Consider the following 23479-nt stretch of genomic DNA (forward strand, 5'->3'; position numbering starts at 1 on the left):
AGATATTCAGCAGACAGGTGGTTATTGTGTAATATTATAGAGCTAGTGTGACTCAGTTCAAATGGGATTAGCTCATTTTAGAGGCTCTCAATAACTTACTGTAAAACTTTTGTGTCCAGAGATCTATAATATGTATTTTGAAATAACTCATATTCCAACTCCAAGAGCTTTATAATCAATCAGATTAATTAATTGATAAGGAGCTAAGAGTTCAATTCCAATGTCATTTGTAAGAAATTTGTAGGTCCTCCCTGTGGAATGAGTGTTTTCTCCAGGTGCTCCAATTCTCTCCCACAGTCCAAAGAGGTAGTGTTTAGTAGGTTAAATGGTCATTGTAAATTGCCCTGTGATTAGGCTAGAATTAAATTCTGGGTTGTTCAAAGAGCCTCATTTTGCTGGGGAGAGCCCACCTTCTGAACTTTCCCATAAAAATATGAAAATATTTAATGTATAATGTTTTTACAGAATATAAAAGGTTTTTAATGTTTCCTCCCCAACCAAGGTAGAGACTTCAAGCCTTGGAATTGGGTTGTTCCTATTAACCAATGAGTCTTTAAGAGCTGTAAGGTTGTGTCAGACCAAGTTAACATGATAACAACATGCTATGCTATATTTAAATAGATTCTTTTACGTTATGACATCATTTTAATAATGGAATACAGAGACAAGTCTGAAGAAGTTGCCGAACAGCTGCAGGAGGAGCTCAATAAGTAAGTCATGACTATTTCTTACTAACTTACTCAGACACTGCAGAACAGGCCCTTCCAATCCAACGAGCCGTGCCGCCCAGCAACCCACCTATCAATCCTAGCCTAACCATGGATCAATTTACAATGTCTAACTAACCACCTAATGAGTAAACCTTTAAACTGTGGGATGAAACTAGAGCACTTGGAGGAAACCCACACTCACACGAACATAGGAAGAACATACAAACCTTATGTTTGGAATGCCGGAATTAAACTCCAAACTCCGCACCCTGAGCTGTAATAGTGCTGCGTTAACTGCTACATTGCAGTAGTGTCATAATAATTCAACTGTGGGGAAAAAGAGTGGGTTGGTATGTTAACCATATAAACATATAACAATTACAGCACGGAAACAGGCCATCTCGGCCCTTCTAGTCCGTGCTGAACTCTTACTCTCACCTAGTCCCACCGACCTGCACTCAGCCCATAACCCTCCATTCCTTTCCTGTCCATATAGCTATCCAACTTAACTTTAAATGACAACATTGAACCTGCCTCAACAACTTCTGCTTCACTGTTACTGCTTGGCTGAAAGTCATGAAATAGCAATTGGTGGAATAAACTTAATATTGTAGCAAATGCCATAAAACCTCAATGCTTTCAGTGGCTCTTCAGGGAGGTGTGTCTGCCATTTCACGTATGGCCTACATGGGACTCTAATGCAAATCATTATACCCTAGCAAATGATGAGGAGTCATTGCAGCCCTCCGATGATTATTCACACCCTACAAACAATAAGAAACTCTCTGGCTTAATATAGAACATAGAACATAGAAAACCTACAGCACAATATAGGCCCTTTGGCCCATGATGTTGTACCAAACATGTGTTTACTTTAGAAATTACCTAGGGTTACCCATAGCCCTCTATTTTTCTAAGCTCCATGTACCTATCCAGGAGTCTCTTAAAATACCCTATTGTATCTGCCTCCACCACCGTTGCCAGCAGCCCATTCCATGCACTCAGCACTCTCTGCGTAAAAAACGTACCCCTGACATCTCTGTATCTACTTCCAAGCACCATAAAACTATGCCCTTTCGTTTTAGCCACTTCAGCCCTGGGAAAAAGCCTCTGACTATCCACATGATCAATGCTTCTCATCATATTATACACTTCTGTCAGGTCACCTCTCATCCTCCACCGCTCCAAGGAGAAAAGGCCTAGTTCACTCAACCTATTCTCATAAGGCATGATCTCCAATCCAGCCAAAATCCTTGTAAGTCTCCTCTGCATCCTTTCTATAGTTTCCACATTCTTCCTGTAGTGAGGTGACCATAAATGAGCGCAGTACCCCAAGTGGGGTCTGACCAGGGCCCTATATAGCTGTAACATTACCTCTCAGCTCTTAAACTCAATCCCACGGTTGATGAAGGCCAATGCACCATATGCCTTCTTACCTACAGAGTCAACCTGCACAGCAGCTTTGAGTGTCCTATGGACTCAGACCAAAGATCCTTCTGATCCTCCACACTGCCAAGAGTCTTACCATTACTACTATATTCTGCATTATATTTGACCTACCAAAATGAACCACCTCACACTTATCTGGGTTGAAAGCAATAAAAGAGTTCCTCAATATGTCTCAGAAATACCTTAAAGCAGTTCACCTGGATACATTACAATAAAAATATTACAATTGCTTTAATGGAGAAATGTTTTCCAGATAATTAAATCTGGCAAGTCATGAGATCAATCACATCAATTCACTTTTACTCTGTAGGATGGCAAGGCAGCATAGTGGTTAGTGCAATTGCTTTACATTGACGGCGATTACCGATCAGGGTTTGATTTCTGCAGCTGCCTGTAAGGAATTTGAACTAAGCAAAAGAAGCTTTGGAGTTACATTAGGTCAAGTTCACCTTGTGATCGTGTGGGGCTTCTCTAGGTGCTGCATTTCCCTCCCACATCTGAAAGACACATGATTAGCATTAGTGAGTTGTGTAAACACCGAATGTGCAGCAACACTTGCAGTCTGTCCCCAGCATAATCCCCAGACTGTGTTCAGGTTCTCAACCCAAAATATTGTCTCTTTATTCTGTCTGAAGATGATGCCTGACCTGCTGAGTTCCTCCAGCATTTTGTGTATCGATTCATTACCACTTTATCCTTGGTAAAACTTTAGCATAGTACGTTATTAGCTATGAAGTTCTAACTATTGAAAAAACCTTTATGCTTTTTTAATCATTGGTAAGATGATTGCAGCTTGTCTTATAGAACCATAGAAACTACAGCACAGAAACAGGCCTTTTGGCCCGTCTTGGCTGTGCCGAACCATTTTCTGGCTAGTCCCACTGACCTGCACACAGACTATATCCCTCCATACACCTCCCATCCATGTATCTGTCCAATTTATTCTTAAATGTTAAAAAAGAACCCGCATTTACCACCTCGTCTGGCAACTCATTCCATACTCCCACCACTCCCTGTGTGAAGAAGCCGCCCCTAATGTTTCCTTTAAACTTTTCCCCCCTCACCCTTAACCCATGTCCTCTGGTTTTTTTCTCCCCTTGCCTCAGTGGAAAAAGCCTGCTTGCATTCACTCTATCTATACCCATCATAATTTTATATACCTCTATCAAATCTCCCCTCATTCTTCTACGCTCCAGGGAATAAAGTCCTAACCTATTCAACCTTTCTCTGTAACTGAGTTTCTCAAGTCCCGGCAACATCCTTGTAAACCTTCTCTGCACTCTTTCAACCTTATTTATATCCTTCCTGTAATTTGGTGACCAAAACTGAACACAATACTCCAGATTCGGCCTCACCAATGCCTTATACAACCTCATCATAACATTCCAGCTCTTATACTCAATACTTCGATTAATAAAGGCCAATGTACCAAAAGCTCTCTTTATGACTCTATCTACCTGTGACCTATGTAATATATAAAAATAATTAGTCTTATCATTATAAGAGTTATTGATTCATTTGCTTATGCTGAGGATATAAAGATTGAGTGTGACTAACTTAAGGACATTAATGAATAGGTTTGTGATCCTTCTGTTATTTTGCTGCCCTTTTTGTTTAACTTCCCTTTGATTTTCATTTGTAGACAGTCTACATACCATTACTCTTACAAAGTAAGCAAACCCCTGGGGCGAGGAAGGTACAAGGAACAATACCTCTTCATTTATCGGTGAGTGAAACAACGGCAGCAAACATTTCAAACTCAAAGCTGTATCCAAACTCATCATGCAGTTTAAATTTGTTGAGTTTTTCACCAGTAAGACAAAGCCCTCCATTGCCCAGGGTCCACTATGGATGTTGTGCCTTGCAGTCTACGTGACATGCAAGTCAGTATGCAAACCAGGGCAGTAGGATATGGAAAGCAAGCTGTTGCCTAAGCAGCAGTCTCCTCCTCTCCATGCAGCTGATGAATCCAAGGGATTGGCAGAGATCGATACAGTTTAACCCGTGGTGCTGCACGAGTTGCCAGTCAGCAGAGAACTCAATGTAGGACTGCCCTAGGGACAGTAGTCTGAACTTTTCCTCTGGGTTTACTCCTGAAGCCTTCAGATCAGGGTTTCCCTCTCCTAGATGTACTTCTATTCCCTGAGTATAGGCAGACACTGAAAACTGCAGCACCAGTAATGAGGACCAAGGAGGTACTGTATGGACAAGGGAGGCACAGGAGCGCTTACAGGACTGTTTTGAATCAGTGGACTGGACTGTATTCAGGGATTCATCCTTGAATCTGGATGAAAATGCGCAGTTGTTACTGAATTCATTAAAGTCTGTATGGATGAGTATGTGCCTACAGAAACTGGCTGTACATTCCCAGACCAAAAGTTGTGGATGAACCAGGAGGTTCAATGCCTGCTGAGTAGTAGATCAGTGACACTTAAGTCTGGTGATCAAGGCCTGCACAGGAAAACCGGGTATTACTTGCTGAGGGCTATTTCTAGAGCAAAGAAACAATTCCGAGAGAGATTGGAGGCAACATCAGATGCATGTCAATTCTGGCAGGGTTTGCTAGACATTACTTCCTACAAAGCGAAACCCAATAGTATGAATGACAGCAACACTTCACTACCAGATGAACTCAACACCTTCTATGCCCACTTTGAAAGGGAGAATATAACTACAGCTGTGAATATCCCTGCTTCACCCAGTGACACTGTGATCTCCATCTCAGAGGCCGATGTTAGGTGTCTTTAAAGAGAGTGAACCCTCGCAAGGCAAAGGGTCCTGATGGACTACCTGGTAAGGCTTTGAAAACTTGTGCCAACCAATTGGCAGGAGTATTCAAGGACATTTTCAACCTCTCACTGCTATGGTTGGAAGTGAGAAAAGAGCTGGGCTGCTGGTCAGATTGAAGCTGAGGGGCTTCAGGGTCCCTGTGCCCACCATCCTACTAGCTAATGTGCAAGCCATAGAGAACAAGGTGGATGATCTTAAAGGGAGACTCACCTACTGCAGGGAGATGCAGAACTGCTGTGTATTCTGTTTCACCGAGACCCAGCTCTCCCCTGCCACCCCCGACTGTGCCATCCAACCGGAGGGATTTTCAATCCATCGGATGGACCGCACTGCATCTTCGGGCAAGATGAGGGGAGGTGGTGTCTGCCTACTGATCAACACTGCATGGTGCTCGGACACAGTGGCACTGACAAGCTCCTGCAGCCCGGACCTGGAACACCTGTCAGTGAAGTGTCGTCCCTACTATCTGTCACGGGAATTCACCTCGGTCATACTGACAGCGGTCTACATTTCCCCCCAAGGCGGACGTGGAGTGTGCTCGGAACATACGGTATGCCAACATCAGTGAACTTGAGACCAGGTATCCAGAGGCTTTGCTCATTACAGCTGGGGCTTTAACCAGGCCAACCTCAGTAAGGCACTGCCAAAGTTATACCAACATGTCTCCTGCCCCACTAGAGGCCCAAATATACTTGACCACTGCTACACAGCAGTCAAGAATGCCTACTGTTCCGTCCCATGACCTCACTTCGGAAAATCGGACCATCAGGCTGTACTCCTCCTCCGGGCATACAAACAGAAACTGAAGTGGGAGACCACGGTGTCAAAAGTAGTGTTGCGTTGTACAGAGGAAACAGATGAGGTCCTCCGTGACTGCTTTGAATCGGTGGACTGGTTAATATTTCAAGGACTCGGCAGCTAACCTCGATGAGTATGCCTCAGCTGTTACAGACTTTATTTGGAAATGCACGGAGGACTGTGTGTCTCGCAAGACGATCCGGGTATTCCCTAACCGGAAATCTTGGATGAATTATGAGGTCAAGTCACTTTTAAAGGCTAGAGCTGCAGCGTTTAGGTCCGGGGATACCAGTCGCTACACGGAATCTAGGCGTGAACTGCGGAAAGCCATTAAGGGCGCCAAGAGGCAATATTGAGCCAAGTTGGAAGCCCAGGCTAACTAGAGGGATGCCAGTAGACTATGACAGGGTCTAAATGAGATCACTGGGTGCAAAGAAAAGGCTGGGAATATCAATAACTGTGGCATTTCTCTTCCTGAGGAACTTAACATATTCTACGCAAGATTTGAACAGAAGAGGAGCATCCCGCTCCCTCCGGATGAACCGGACCTGGTGGCATCGAGATTCATCGTCACCGAGGAGGATGTTAGAAGAGCCTTCCTGAAGATAAATCCAAGGAAGGCGATGGGCCCAGATGGCGTCCCAGGATGGGTTCTCTGGGCCTGTGCAAGCGAGCTAGCTGGAGTGTTTGCTGACATCTTCAACTGCTCCTTGCTTCAGTCTAAGATCCCCCCGTGTTTTAAGAAGGCAATGATAATCCCAGTGCCGAAGAAGAGCAAGATGGCATGCCTGAATGACTATCGACCGGTGGCTCTGACATCAATTGCTATGAAGTGCTTCGAGAGATTGGTTATGGCACACATCAACCACAGCCTACCGGTCAACCTCGACGCTTTGCAATTCACCTACTGGAGCAACAGGTCAACGGCAGATGCCATCTCTCTGGCCCTACATTCCTCCTTAGAACACCTGGAGAATAAAGACGCATACATAAGGCTCCTTTTCATTGACTACAGCTCTGCCTTTAATACCATCATTCCAAATAAACTGATTCCTAAGCTCCGGAACCCGGGCCTTAGCACTCAGATCTGCAGCTGGATCTTCAACTTCCTCATAGGCAGGACCCAGGCTGTAAAAATAGGGGACAAGCTCTCCTCTATAATCACTCTGAGCACTGATGCTCCACAAGACTGTGTACTCAGCCCCCTGCTGTACTCACTGTACACCCATGATTGCCAAGTTTCCATCGAACTCAATATATAAGTTTGCTGATGACACAACAATTGTAGGCCGTATCTCGGGTAATGATGAGTTTGAGTACAGAGAGGAAATTAAGATCCTGGTGGCATGCTGCAAAGACAATAACCTATCCCTCAACGTCAGCAAGACGAAGGAATTGGTTGTTGACTTCAGAAAGAGTAGTGGACCGCACGACCCAATTTACATCAGTGGTGCGCAAGTGGAACAGGTCAAAAGCTTTAAGTTCCTTGGGGTCAATATCACAAATGACCTGACTTGATCCAACCAAGCAGAGTCCACTGCCAAGAAGGCCCACCAGTGCCTTTACTTCCTGAGAAAACTAAAGAAATTTGGTCTGTCCCCTAAAACCCTCGCTAATTTTTATAGATGCACCATAGAAAGCATTCTTCTAGGGTGCATCACAACCTGGTATGGAAGTTGTCCTGTCCAAGACCGAAAGAAGCTGCAGAAGATCGTGAACATGGCGCAGCACATCACACAAGCCAATCTTCTGTCCGTGGACTCACTTTACACCGCACGCTGTCGGAGCAGTGCTGCCAGGATAATCAAGGACACGACCCACCCAGCCAACACACTTTTCGTCCCTCTTCCCTCCGGGAGAAAGCTCAGGAGCTTGAAGACTCGTACAGCCAGATTTGGAAACAGCTTCTTTCCAACTGTGATAAGACTGCTGAATGGATCCTGACCCGGATCTGAGCAGTACCCTCCAAATATCCGGACCTGCCTCTCGGTTTGTTTGCACTAGTTTACTTTCCATTTTTCTATTTTCTATTTATGATTTATAATTTAAATTTTTATATTTACTAATTTTTACTATTTTAAATATTTTTAATATTTAATTTTTGTAATCCAGGGAGCGGGAAGCGCAGAATCAAATATCGCTGTGATGACTGTACGTTCTAGTATCAATTGTTTGGTGACAATAAAGTATAAAGTATAAATACAAGTATAAAGTTCCCACCTGCTTCAAAAAGGCAACAATTACACCAGTGCCCAAGAAGAGTAGTGTGAGCTGCCTTAATGTCTATCACCCAGTAGCACTCACATCTATGGTGATGAAATGCTTTGAGAGGTTGGTCATGGCTAGAATGAACTCCTTCCTCAGCAAGGACCTGGACCCGTTGTAATTTGCCTATCACCAAAATAGGTCTACGGTAGATGCAAAATCAAGCGCTCTTCACATGGCTTTAGGTCACCTGGACAATACAAACATCTATGTCAGGATGCTGTTCATTGACTATAGCTCAGCATTTAACACCATCATTCCCACAATCCTGATTGATAAGCTACTGAGCCTGGGCCCCTTTACCACCCTCTGCAATTAGACCCTTGACTTCCTAGCTGGAAGACCATTATCAATGCGGGCAGGAGATAGTATCTCCTCCTCACTGACAATCAACACTGCCATACATCAGGGGTATGCCCACTGCTCTACTCCCTCTATACCCATGATTGTATGGCTAGGCATAACTCAAATACCATCTGTAAAACTGCTGATGGTGCAACAATTATTGGCAGAATATCAGATGGAGATGAGAGTGAGATATACCAGCTAGTTATATATAGAGTCTCACAGAGGTCATAGGGTCACCAAGTGAAGCAGGGATATTCATAGCTGTAGTTATATTCTCAGTTTCAAAGCGGGCATAGAAGGCATTGAGCTCATCTGGTAGCGAAGCATCACTGCCATTCATGCTATTGGCTTTCGCTTTATATACCAGTCCTGCTGAAGGATCTTGGCCTGAAGGATCGACTGTACTCTTTTCCATAGGTGCTGCCTTGCCTGCCGAATTCTTCCAATATTTTGTGTGTGTTGCTTGGAATTCCAGCATCCGCAGATTTTCTCTTGTTTATACCAGCTGGTTGAGTGGTGCCACAGAAACAACCTTGTACTCAGAGTCGGTAGACAAAAGCAACGACAAAGCAATCTGCTGATGCTGGAAATTCAAGCTTACCAGCATTTTTTATGTGTGTTGCTTCAGTAGACAAAAGGTCTGATTATAGACTTTGGGAAGGGGAACACAAACCAATCCTCACAAAGGAATCAAAAGAGAATCAACTTAGTGTAGCACTTAAAACCAGTTCTGGAGCAAGTCCAGTGGGTTTTCGATCAAAGGAATCAAACTAAACTGCGGCCCGAAGGTATCTGCTGACCTAGAACTCAGCAGGTCAGGCAGCATCTCTGGAGCCAGCATTTTCAGACCAAAACCCTTTGCTCAAGTTTCCCAACGACTGCACAATCTCCTGTATCTCCAGATTTCTAGTGAACACCGTCTTAGTTTGCTTTACTGGATCAAATATTGCAAAACTGAATGGTCACTCTAAACATTCAAATAAATTAAATAAAGAAATATGGAGTTTAGTTTTTAAAGAAGATGTAAATAGGAGAAATTTGAAACAAAAATAAACCACTGATGAAGAGTTGCTGATTGGAAGTACTGCTCTTTCCACTGACTTTGGATGATTTTATAAGGTTATTGAAGACTGAAGATTCAAAGTAACATTTTGTTGTGTCTGTACAACTGCTATCAATTAAATAAAAGCATGCTTATGGGAGGAGTGAAAGAAGGAGCTAAGAAGTGTGGCTACTTTCTTTTCCTCATCCATGTCGTTCACATTACAATTCAGTTCAACCCTCGTGATATGTGATTCCCAGTCCTCATTAGCACTAGCACTATCACATTTGTTAACTTTCCTTACTAAGACCATTGTCACATTATTTTCACTTTAGCTTTGTTAGTTATGCATCTCTCACTGTGTATTGTGCACTATTACTCACACATCCCTTTGTTAGCCTCTGTGATGGCTCTTTCCATACTTTTTAACTCTTTCCCCTTGCTGTCCCTCTCCCTTCCTCCGAAGTCTGTCATCTCGTAACTGTTGGTAACTATGGTCTCTATTGGTCCTTGAGCCCTCGTGAAAAATCTGTGTCAGATGTACGGTAGGTTTTTTCTCGGTTCGCAGTAATCTTGAAACTTTTTCTTCAACACTTCAACTTTATCTTGCTCATCATCTTGGAAGACAAATGTGTTGCAATCCTTTATTGCCTCTTCTCTCGCCACATGCAGAAATGTAGCACATTGCACTTTCTCCGTCTTTTCAGCTACGCCGCTAGCGGTGAAAACAGCTCAAACTTCTGGATCCATATTTTCCAGTTCTCAGCAAGATTACCTTGTAGGCTTAAACCTGACGGTGGCTGTAACTGTGACATCTTTTACGTGTCTTCTCTTCCTTTTTATTTTTCCGCGATTTCTTCTGACACCATGTAATATTGATGTGACTCGGGCACCGCTGTAGATTGAACAACCACGTTTATTCACCAGACTTCCATTTTACTTCTCTACATTCTGACATATACATACTCTGACCTTACGAATACTCACACAATACATTACAGTAGCAGCCCCATCCTGTAAAAGCACAGAGCTACAGAAACACCAACAGAAGCTCCAAAGACCTCATCCCTGGGAGAGGATGGAGAAGATGGGCTACATTTGGGATAATTTGAAAGACTGGCCCAGCTCAGAAGACTCTGGCGAGATGCTTTCAGTGGCCTATATTCAGTCCTGATGAAGGGTCTCGGCCCGATACGTCAACTGTACCTCTTCCTATAGATGCTGCCTGGCCTGCTGTGTTCCACCAGCATTTTGTGCGTGATAGATGTCTACTAGTTGAAGAGAGACAGAAACTAAAATGTTGCTTTGCGTTTAGCTATTTTATATTACAGAGATAAGGAAAAATTCCATTCAAATGTATCAATAAGAATTAACCATTTAGAAGGCTAGCATTTAAATACTACAGCATTTAAATACTACAGTACAGTTGACCAATGAGAAAGCACTTATTTAAGAAATACAGAACAAGGAAACTTCCAGAGCTTTCCAGAATTATAATTTGTATAGGCACTAGAGGCATGTTAAACTGTTATATGCATATAAGAAGTAAAAATACGAACAGATAATTAATTGTTTAACTGCAAAAAAAAACAAATAAACAAAAGTCTTGCAATCAAGTCTGGTCAGACCACATTTGGAATAGAGTAACACACACGAAATGCTGGAGGAGATCAGCAGGTCAGTCAGCATCTTTGGAGAGAAATAAACAATCTATAATTCAGGCTGAAACCCTTCATCAAGACTGGAAAGGAAGAGGGAAGAAGCCAGAATAATAAGGTGGGGGTGGGTTAGGAATACAAGCTGGCAGGTGATAGGCGAAGCCACATGAGGGGGAAGGTTGGTAGGTAAGGGAGCAAGGTGAAATGAGAAGCTGGCAGGTGACAGGTGGAAAAAGTAAGGGGCTGAAGAAGGAATCTGATAGAAGAGAAGAGTAGACCATCAGAGAATGAGAAGGAAGAGGGGCACCGGAGGGAAGTGATAGGCAGATAAGAAGATAACTTGGAATAGTCTGCTCTCCTCATTATAGGAAAGGTGTGGAAGCTTTAGAGAGAGTGCAGAGATTGACCATGATGCTGGCTGGAGTGGTAAACATGCCTTATGTGGAAAGGTTGAGCAAACTAGGGATTTTCTCTTTGCAGTGAAGGAGGATGAGAGGGAACTTGATAGTAGTGTATAAGATTATTAAAAGCACAGATAGAGTTGACAGACAGCACCTTTTTCCCAGGGCGGCAATGGCCAATACCAGAGAACTTGCATTTAAGGAGAGTGGAGAAAAGTTTAGGGGAGATGTCAGGGGTATGTTTTTTTGACACAGGGTGGTGGTAAAAACTAATACAATACGGACATTTAAGAGGTAGGAACATGGCGTAAGAAAAATGGTTGGGGGGGCGTATGGGCTCTGTAAGGGGGAAGGTTAAATTGATCATGGAATAAGTTTATATAGCTCAGCACAGCATCAAGGGGCTGAAAGGCCCACACTGTGTTGTGCTGTGCTGTACTGTTCAATATTGTTAGTCCAAGCCTCTCTTACAGTTCTGTAAGACACCAGCCACTTGCAGGGCAAACTGATAATCAAATCACTTGCTGCAGCATACAAATAGATGAGAGTAGTTACAAGGTTCAGCAGAGAAATGCATGTTGAATGACTGGGGTAATGAATCAAAAGGATGCAGAAGAATTTTTTATTGGGATGACTAGATGATCCTAACTGGATTATATGCCTGTATTAGCTGCCATTATAAAGACTGATTAGACTTAAGTCTGAAGTGGAATTGGATCTAACATATGGTTATTCCTCACTTCCGTCATTAGCATGTGTGTGCTTGATTAAAGTCAGAGGTGACTGTGGAATTCTGGAACACGGCAAGCTTAATTCTGCAATGACAATAATTCACACACCTTCTTAAATTATTACTATTAGGTAAATTTTACTCCCATTTTTAAATCATTCCTATTACCCAATGCTGATCATTATTTAAAATAAGTTGTTTGTACATCTTGAGGTCAGAAAAACTCAGCATCAATCAGTGAATAACAGAAATGAGGATCAATAGGATACAGAGGCAGACTCTTTATCAAAAGGGCGAAGTGTACTTGGAATGAGATGCCAGATAAGTATATGGATAGGAGAGGTTTAGAGGGCTGTGGGTTAAACACAGGCAGATGTGACCAGCTCAATAGGCAACGTAATTGGCATAGATGAATGGCCAGCTTCCATCTATGAATCTATGACGACTGCATGGGATTAGTTAAGTGGCGAAAGATGTATTCTTAAGGAGGAAATATAGTCTGCTTTAAATATACCCAATCAGTTGACCTCTACAGCATTGATGGTAATGAATTTTACAGATTCATCACCCTCTGACTCAAGATTCAGGCCATTTCTTCCTACAAGGTGAAAGCTAACCTGGCTGTGATGCTTCTCTCCCATTTGAGCTGAATGCTTTTCATGCAAGCTTCTAAAGGGAGAATAAAACTACATCTGTGCGAATCTCTATAGCATCTTGTGACCCTGTAATCTCTGTCTTGGAGGCCAACATCAGGACATCACACATGAGGATGAACACTTACAAGGCAAACACAAGGAAATCTGCAGATGCTGGAAATTCAATCATCACACACAAAATGCTCGTGGAACGCAGCAGGCCAGGCAGCGTCTATAGGAAGTACAGTTGACGTTTCAGGTTGAGACCCTTTGTCAGGATTTGCAAGGCATCAGGTCCTGATGGTGTACCTGCTAGTGCACTGATACTTGTGCCAACAATTGGCAGGAGGGTTCAAGAATATGTTCAGTCCCTCTCTGCTACAGTAAGAGGTTCCCACCTGCTTCAGAAGAATGACGATCATATCAGTGGCGAAGAGCAGGGTGAGCTGACTCAATGGCCATCACCTAGCTGCACTCACATCTACTGCAATGAAGTGTTTTGTGACATTGATCATAGCCAGAATAAACTCCTGCCTATGCAAGTACCTGGGCCCACTACAATCTGCCTACTGCCACAAAGTTATACAGCAGTTGCATTCTCATTGGCTCTCTACTTGGCCTTAGATCACCGGCGCAATAGTAATACTTATGTCAGGCTGCTGTTTATTGACTACAGCTCAGTGTTCAACACAATCATACACTTAGTTCTAATTAACATGTTCTAAAACTGGTCTATAGTTCAGCTGGTTGAGCAATGTCCCGATAATGAAGCATCTTGAGAGGTTGATCATGGCCAGAATAAATTCTAAGACTAAGGGCTTGACTGTGAACTTCAAGCTATCAAGGGAGCAGAAGTGGAAAGGGTGAGCAGTTTCAAGTTCCTGAGTGTGAACACTTCTGAAGATCTACCCCAACCCAACATATTAATGCAAGCCTCCCCAGCATAGAGGATATCTTCAGAAGATGATGCCTCAAAAATATAGCGTCTGTTATTAGGGACCCTCATCACCCAGGTCATGCCCTCTTCTCGTTGGTAACATTCAAGGAGGATGCACAAGCACCTTAAGACACACACTCAATGTTTTAAGAACAGCTTCTTCCCCACCACCTTCAGATTTATGTGTACACTGCCTATTTTTTTTCTTTTCTTGCTCTCTTTTTGTACTACATATGAAATATATTAATATATCTTTTCCTTTGGGAGGGATTTACCCATGATTTATTCATTTCCATAGATACTGCCTAAGGGTGCAGAGTTCTTCCAACATTGTGTGCATGTAGTTTTACAAGCTATGCCACTGTCCTGCCCAATTGTGTTGGTACAACTAAACATAGTAATTATTGGGATAAAACCTCTGGAATTAAAAAAAAAAGTGATTTGCAGGATCAAACTGTAAAGTAGAAAAGCTATGAGTAAATGTCCCATTTAATGCAACTTGTGGTTAGCACAGGACAACAGCAAATACCATGGAAGTTCTACAGATCAGTCGGATATAAAAATGTTGACTTCATACAGATTCAGGAAGAGAGTTTAGATTACAATTTTCACTTTGATCAGTAACAATAGACAGGTTTTAACACAATTGCTGAAAATCTGGAGCAGCATACAAAAAAGTGCAAGTGTCTTGCTCCAAAACTTCAACCGTCCTTTTCAAGTGACAAGTGAGGTTTATTGTCATTTAACTACATACATGTATATAACATATATAATGTATATAGAAATGAGATGTTTCTTTGAACCAGGGTGTAAAACACATAAACACATAACACACAATAACTTATGAGGGTAAGGATAAAATCCACAGGTGAATCACACATAAATAACAAACTAAAGTGCATTAATATTAAATATCACAAGGTTTGGAACGGAATGGCCAGTGACACTTCGAATACAATGCGGCTGGGTGTTCAGAAGCCTCGTGGCCTGGGGAAAGAAGCTGTTTCTCATCCTGACCATTATTGCTTTTATGCATCGTAGTCTCCTGCCTGATGGTAGAAAATTAAAGAGGATGCGATGGATCCTTAATAGTACTAAGGGCCCTGCATTTGAAGCACTCCTGATTATTGTCCCCGATGGATGGTAGGGAGACCCCCATGATCCTCTCAGCTGTTCTCACAGTCCTTTGCAGGGACTTCTGGTCTATGTTTGTCTGCTGTCATACCAGATGGAGGTGTAACATGTCAGGATGATCTCAATGGTGCTCCTGTAAAACATAGTTAAGGTAGGAGCCTTGCTTGTCTCAATCTGCTGTGCCTTCTTGTTCAGGGAGGTGATGTTAGGGGACTAGGTGAGGTCATCCGTGATGTGAACTCCCACGAGTTTGGGGCACTTAACTCTCTACAGAGGAGCTGTGTGTTCACAGAGGGGGATGGTTCATCTGCACCTTCCTGAAGTCCACAGTGATTTCCTTTGTCTCTTCCATATTTAGGCTTAGATTGTATTTCTCACACCAATCCACCAGCCTCTCCACTTCCTCTCTGTACTCCGTCTCGTCATCATTCCTGATGAAGCCAACCACTGTTCTGTCATCTGCAAACCAAGTTCTTAAAGTCTGCAACATTAGTGGTGACTGGGGAGACATGATTTTTACTGCCTTTATTGATACCGTCATTGTACTGGGAATATTATCTGTCATTTACAATATGCCAATGATGGGATTCCACGTTAATTAATTGCAAGTTTATTTCAAGCACAAGTCTTCATTTCTGAGCCATTTTTCTCATCAAGACAGAGATCTTCATGGATCATAGCTCTATACGGCTCAGTACGTGTATCCAGCTGAAGTAATTCACAATTCTTCCTGCAGTGATGATATCGTGCAAGTGGAAAGAGTCTTTCAGTATGATGACGTACAGCCGGGTGATGAGGATGCTTTCTCCAGGGAACCGTTTGTGATTCAGTTCAAATCACCAACCACAGGTAAAAGTCTTTGCAGCTTCATAAACGTGTAGAGAATCTAATTAAACTTTAGCTGTTAATAATCATTGAATGCCGCTCATTGGATGTATTTTTGTTTTTCACATCATTCTCTGTAAATTCTAGACATTGTTGTGCATTAAAATCCCATGAGATCAGCAGTCTCTGAGATAGTCAAGCCATGCTATCTGGCACCAACATTCTACTGTCAAAGTCACTTATTACATTTCTTTCCCATTCGGATGTTTTGTCTGAACAACAAGAGAACCTTTTGACCATGTCCGCATGTTTTTATCCATTGAGTTGTTGCCACATGATTGGCTGATTAGATATATCCATTAACGAGCAGGTAAAAAGGATTACCTAATAAAGTGGCCACTGAGAGTATTCTGTTCCACCAATTTCTCCCTCTTGTTCTCTGCAACTGAAAACAACTTGTTTTCTTTCCCAGCTCCGACTAAAGGTCTCAGACATTAAAGTTAACTGTGTCACTTTTCACCAATACTGCCTGGCTTGCTGATTGTTTCCAGCATTTTTTTGCTTTTTGAACATAGAGCACGGGAACAGATCCTTTGGCCCACCATGTCTGCACTGACCATGAGGCCATCTGGATCTCATCCCATCTGCCTGCACATGTCTATGTATATCGCTCCATCTCCCTGTCTCTTCATGTGTCTGACTGAATGCTTCAAAATACTGCTATTATATCTGTTATTACCACCTCCCTTGGCAGCATGCTCCAAGCAACTACTAGGCTCTGTGTAAAAATAACTTGCTTTGTAAATCTCCATTAAACCTCCCCCTCACACCTTCTAGTATTTGACATTTCCACCCTGGGAAAATGAGTTTATCTACCCTACCTATACCTTGCATAATTTTAAGTACTTATATCAGATTGCTCTTCAGACTCTTCTGACAGCTCAGGGAAACCAATTTAAGTTTGACCAACATAAGCTGTGAGTCAGAGATGAAGAAGCTAGGGGTCAAAGTCAAACTTATTATCAAAGTATATATATGTTACCAAATGCTACCTTCAGACTCATTTTCTTGCAGTCATTTACAGAAAAATAAAAACATATAATAGATTTATGAAAGTCTATACATAAACAAGGACTGACAAACAGCCAGTGTGCAAAAGACAAATTCTGAAAATAGGAACAATACTGCAACATGAGTTATAAAGAGTCCTTGAAAGTGAGTCTGTAGGCTGTAGAGTCAGTTCAGTGTTGTTGTGAGTGAAGTTATCCATGCTGGTTCAGGAGCCTGATGGTTGAAGGCTAATAACTGTTCCTAATCTTGGCGGAGTGGAACCTGAGGTTTCTGTACCTCCTGCCTGATGGTAGTCACAAGAAGAGGACCTGGCCTGGATGGTAGCGGTCCTTGATAATGGATGCTGCTTTCTTGTGGCTGCATTCCTTGTGATGTGCTCAATGGGTAAATGGAGGGGTGTGGAGGGAAAATGGAAATGCAAGCTCACGTCCTGCTGTGTCACTTCCATGTGCCTGCTTTTGATACCAGCTTTGTGAATAACACAGGAGTCAGTCACTTGGACCAGATTGCTAGCATTAAAGTGGTTAGGCTACAATTAGAGTGTTGTGTGCAGTTCAGGATATCATACAACAGGAAGATTTGTGGGAGCACTGGAGAGAATCACAATCAGAATCAGGCTTATGCCAGCGGTTACCCATTTCAATTCAACTTCCCATTCCCATTCTCATTCTAACATGTCTGACCAAGGCCTCCTCTACTGCCATGATGAGGCCAAACTTAGATGGGAGGAGCAACACCTGATATTCTGCCTCGGTAACCTCTGACCTCATGGCAAGAACACGGATTTTTCTAAATTCCATTAATTTCTCACCCTCTCCTTTTAAATTTCCCCATTCTGGTTACCCTCTCACCCCTTCTCTTCACCTGCCCATCACCACCCCTTGGTTCCCTTTCTCCTTTGCTTTCTTCTATGGTTCACTGTTCTCTCCTATTTTTTAATTAATTTTTAATAAAAAGTTTATTGAGATACAGTGCAGAATAGGCCCTTACAGCCCTTCGAACCACACCATCTAGCAACTCCCAGTTTAACCCTAGCCTAAACATGGGACAATTTATAATGACCAATTGAACTATCAACTGGTACGTCTTTGGAAGGAAAGATGTGCTGTGCTAGAAAACAGGAGCACCTGGAGGAACCCACGCCATCACAGGGAGAATGTACAAACTCCTTACAGGCAGTGGCGGGAGTTGAACCCGGGTCACTGATACTGTAAAGTGTTGTGCTACCCTTTTTCTTCAAGGCCTTTATCTCTTCCACCTATACTCCTTCTCCCATTCACCTGTTTTCCTCCTCACCTGGTCTCACCTATAACCTGCCAGCTTGTACTCATTTCCCTCCCACCACTTTCTTATTCTGGGTTCTACCCTCTTTCCAGTCTTGATGAAGTGTTTTAGCCTGAAACTTCGACTATTTATTCCCCTCCATATATATGCTGCCTGACTTGCTGAGTTCCTCCTGCATTTTATGTGTTGCTTGGGCTTATTATCATTGTCGTATGTGACGAAAGATTTGTTCTTTTGTGGCAGTAGTCATGCAAAGACATAAAATTATTATAAGTTACAAAATAAATGTATAGTGCAAAAAAAAAGGAGTAATGAGATCATGTTGCTTGGTTCCCGGACTATCTCACTCTTGTACACTTCCTTATTGGCATCTGAAATTTTACCAACAACAGTGGTGGTACTGGCAAATTTATAGATGGCATCTGAGCTGTGCCTAGCGACTCAGAGCAGAAGAATTTCAGTGGAGCGTTGACTTGTTTGGAGTGTATTAGCCATATGAGCAGACCATAAAAACTTCGATTGTTTTCCCTGGGGCATTGGAGACTGAGGCGTGAACAGAAAAAAGAACTGAACAATCTGAAAAGCAGAGTTAGGGTAGATAATCAGAGTGTTTTTTCACTAAGTGGCAATGTCAAATGCTGGAGGATAGAGGTTTAAAGTGAACGGAGAAGGTTTAAAGAATATTTCTGAGGCAAGTTTTTTTAAATACAGAGAGAGGTAGGTGTCTGGAATGTGCTTTCAGGGGAGATTATAAAAGCTGATTTGATAACAACTTCTAAGGGGGCATTTAAATGTGTGGTGAGCGAGCTGCCAACTGAAGTGAACAAAGCCTTTTGACAAGGTCCTACATGGGAAGATGGTCAGGAAGTCCAGTTGCTTGGCATTCAGGATGATGTAATAAACTGGATTAGACATTGGCTTCAGGAGTTACACTAGGAAATGGTAGTAGATGGTTGCCTCTTTGACTGGAGGCCTGTGATTAGTGGTGTGCCAAGGGATCAGTGCTGGGTCCTTTGTTATCAGTCATCGATATCAATGATCTGGATGATAATGTGGTAAACTGGATCAGCAAATTTGTGGATGACATCAAGATTGGGGGTATAGTCGACAGTGAGGAAGACTATCAAAGCTTGCAGCAGGATCAAAACCAGCTGAAATTGAATTGAAATGACCTTATTTCTTACATCCTTCATATACATGAGGAGTAAAACACTGCCCGGCACATCACACAAACCAATCTTCCATCCTTGGACTCACTTTACACCGCACGCGGTCGGAGCAGTGCTGCCAGGATAATCAAGGACACGACCCACCCAGCCAACACACTTTTCGTCCCTCTTCCCTCAGGGAGAAGGCTCAGGAGCTTGAAGACTCGTACGGCCAGATTTGGGAACAGCTTCTTTCCAACTGTGATAAGACTGCTGAACGGATCCTGACCCGGATCTGGGCCGTACCCTCCAAACATCCGGACCTGCCTCTCGGTTTTTTTGCACTACCTTACTTACCCTTTTCTATTTTCTATTTATGATTTATAATTTAAATTTTTAATATTTACTATCGATTTGTACTCCAGGGAGTGGAAAGTGCAGAATCAAATATCGCTGTGATGTTTGTACGCTCTAGTATCAATTTTTTGGTGACTATAAAGTAAAGTAAAGGAAAATCTTTACATTATGTCTCCATCTGAATGTGCAATGTGCAAATTATAGTAATTTGTAATAAATAGTATGTGCTGAAAATGCAGGTAGATTTAATGCAGAGAAGATTTGGGAGGACTTACACAGTGAATGGTAGGCTACTGAGGAGTACGGTAGAACAAAGGTCTGTTCATCTAGTCTGCGCTGAGCTATTAATCTGTCTAGACCCAACAATATTTAGGGGGAACATGAGCGGGAACTTCTTCATTCTGTGTGTGAATACAGATCCATAATTCCTTGAAAGTGGTGTCACAAGTAGATAGGGTCATAAAGAAAGATTTTCATAAATCAAAATATTGAATACGGCATGTTGATATTCATAAATCGATGTATTGAGTACAAGAGTTGGGATGTTATGCTGAAGTTGCTTAAGACATTAAGTGAGACCAAATTTTAAGTATGTGTGCATTTTTAGTCACCTATGTACCTATAGGAAAGATCAATAAGATTGAAAGGATGCAAAGAAAATTTACAAGGATGTTGCCAGGACTTGAGGATCTGAGTTATGTGGAAAAATTGAATAGATTAGGACTTAATTCTCTAGAGCACAGGAGGAGGAGGGGAGATTTGATATACAAAATTATGAGGGCTATAGATAGGGTAATTACAAGTAGGCTTTTTCCACTGAGATTGGCTGAGAATAGAACTAGAGGTCATGGGTTAAGGGTGAAAGGTGAAATATGAGAGGGAACTTCTTCACTTTCTGTGTGAAAGCAGCTGCCAGCAGACGTGGTGGATGCGGGTTCGATTTCAACATTTAAGAGAAATCTGGATAGGTACATGGATGGGAGGGTATGGATGGGCTATGGTTCAGGTTGCTGGGCCTAGGCAGATTAATAGCTCAGCACAGACTAGATGAACAGAAGGACCTGATTCTGTGATGTAGTGTTCTATGACTCTCTGTGACTGTTGATGCAGGTTCAAATGCAACATTTAAGAGAAGTTTGGATAGGTGCATGGCTGGACACTTTGGAAAAAATCTTAGACTTAAATCTTTCTCAGAAAGGTGTAATAGCAATTGTATATAATATAATTATGAATTTATGTCCTGATGCCTCTAATAAAATTAAAGCTGACTGGGAAAGAGAATTTGAGATTAATATACCGACTGAAAAATGGGAAAAAATTCTTCAGTTGGTGAATTCATCCTCTGTATGTGCTAAGCATAGGTTGATACAGTTTAAAGTAGTTCACAGGGCTCATATGTCCAAAGATAAACTATCTCGTTATTACTCTTATATTAATCCAATATGTGACAGATGCCAGTCTGAGATTGCTTCTCTAACTCACATGTTTTGGTCATGTCCCTTGTTGGAGAAATATTGGAAAGATATTTTTGATATTATTTCAACGGTCCTAAATATAGACTTACAACCTCATCCAATTACTGCTATCTTTGGACTACCAATGATAGACTCAAATAATTTAACCTCTTCATCATGAAGGATGATTGCATTTCTTACTTTAATAGCTAGAAGGTCCATTTTGTTGAATTGGAAAGAGATCAACCCTCCTACAGTATTTCATTGGTTTTCACAAACTATGGTGTGTCTGAATCTGGAGAAAATTAGAAGTGCAGTTTATGACCCTTCTATTAAGTTTGAAAAAATTTGGAGGCCATTTATTCAGCATTTTCATTTGATGTAATTTGATCATTTCCAAACTTGTTTTATTTCTCTGTACTGTTGTTGGAGGGGAATGGAATCGTCGACGTTGAGGTTTTCTTTTTTTCCATTTTTAAGTTGTTAGTTTTGTCCAAGTCTTTTAGTTTAGTTTAGTTGTTTTTTTTTCTTTTGGGATGGTTTTTTTTTTCTCTTTTTCTTTCTTTTTTCTTTTTTTTTGCTTTATATTATCCGTGATCAGTTCTACATGTATGGGAGTTTTGGTAATTTCCACTATTTGGTTTTGCAATTACTCTTTTTTTAAATGTAACAATACATCTCAAATTATCTGTATTATTGCTATGTTTTGTTTCTATATTTTGAAATTAATAAAAAGATTGAAAAAGAAAGGATAGGTGCATGGATGAGAGAGATATGGAGGGCTGTGTTCTATGGGACTAGGCAGGACCAGGCTGGTGTGGACTAGGTATGCTGAGGGGTCTACTGGATATTGTGAACGTGCTGTGGTGGCACTACTGTGCTCTTTACTGGATAACACATGAACAGACAGGGAACAGCGATGTACTGACTGTATGCAGACATATAGGATTAGTTTTTATTGGCACAATCATGATGGTAGACAGGATGTTTCTGTGCTGTACTCTTCTACGTTCTGTGTTCCAATACTGTAACAGAAAATGCTGGAAACAGTCAGCCGGTCAGACAATATCAGTGGACAAAAACACAGCTAACTTTCTAGGTCTGAAACCTTCATCAGAACTGGTTAAAAGAAAAGAGCAAGCTGTTTTCAGTAGCCGAGCGGGTGGTGAAGGAATGAGTAGAACAGACAGAATATCTCTGAAAAGGTGTAATTAGTTTCAGATTAATTTATTTATCACATGTATACACAGTGAAATGCGTTGTTTCTGTTAACAACTGGTGCAGCCTAAGGATGTGCTGGGGGCAGCCCACAAAAGTCGTCACACATTGCGGTGCCAACATAGCCTGTCCACAATGTTCAGTAGAACAACACAAGCAAAAACAACACCAACAACAGCAACAAAACAACATCAGTAAAACAAGCCCCCTTTCCTCTCTCCCACCTACCCACCCATCCACAAACAGACAGTCCAGTCTTGCTTGGTCATGTACCAGGGAGTCAAAATCTCTCTCACCTCTTGCCCTCAAGGAACTCCAATCCCTGAACCCACTGATATAGGGGGACTCACTAACCTGGGGGACTATGGGTGCTTGTCCTTTTCCACAGCACTTGCTCTACCAGCATCCACAGATGTCCTTCATTCCGTCCACATTGCTGGCCTTGAAACGCAATGTGGAGGCCTAGATGCTGGTCTGACTACTGACTGCTCCACACATCCCTGTTCATAAACCCTAAACCCCACCCCCCCACCCTCAAAACAACCCCTACCATCTTAAAAAACAACCATGTCTGATCCATGACCTTGAGGGAGTTAGATGAGTTAGTGCAGCAGTTAGAATCAGTGCACCACAGTAGCGTAGCGGTTAGCTTGACGCTATTACAACTCCGGGTGTCGGAGCTCGGAGTTCAACTCTGACGTCACCTGGGTTTCCTCCAGGTGCTCCAGTTTTCTCCCACAGCCCAAAAGCAAACCCCAAAAGTGAATTAGTCATTGTAATTTGTCTGTGGTTAGGCTGGGGTTAAATCAGTGGGCTGCTGGCGGTGCGACTCTAAGGGCCTATTCTACACTGTATCTCTAAATAACTAAATAAATTATACTTCTTTGTCTGTGTGAATCTTTGTTGGTAGCAAGGCTGCTAGACTATACCAATAGAAAAAGGAAAATTTGCTAAACCAAAATTATGACAGGCAGAAACATCCAGTTTTGATACTAGTGTATTGCCTAAAGATTTAGTCCATGTTCATGGACAATGGGACAAGAGAGCAAGGTAAAAAAGGTGATTACAAGCAGAAATGAAATATTTACATTATAAATGTTCCTAAAACGTTCCCACACAGATCAGGAGATAGAAAATGCTTTCAATCCCCCTGAAACTGTCTACATTCAAAATAATGGATAAGTCATTAGTCCTTAAAAGGGTGAGAAAGTAATGTTTGAGGGTC

General features: G+C 42.1%; 1 protein-coding gene across 1 annotated transcript in view; it reads left to right on the plus strand.

The window, feature by feature from the left end:
• The window catches only part of dnase1l4.1 (deoxyribonuclease 1 like 4, tandem duplicate 1), a 73366-nt gene that overhangs the window by 13080 nt on the left and 36807 nt on the right, over window positions 1-23479 (plus strand). Inside the window, exons 3-5 of the mRNA XM_072280850.1 lie at window positions 622-710; window positions 3802-3885; window positions 15634-15746. Of these exons, the coding sequence (XP_072136951.1) occupies window positions 622-710; window positions 3802-3885; window positions 15634-15746 (286 nt within the window). The remainder of the gene's footprint in view (window positions 1-621; window positions 711-3801; window positions 3886-15633; window positions 15747-23479) is intronic.

The sequence above is a fragment of the Mobula birostris genome, chromosome 16 (genome assembly GCF_030028105.1).
Source record: "Mobula birostris isolate sMobBir1 chromosome 16, sMobBir1.hap1, whole genome shotgun sequence".
In the NCBI taxonomy this organism is placed as follows: domain Eukaryota; kingdom Metazoa; phylum Chordata; class Chondrichthyes; order Myliobatiformes; family Myliobatidae; genus Mobula; species Mobula birostris.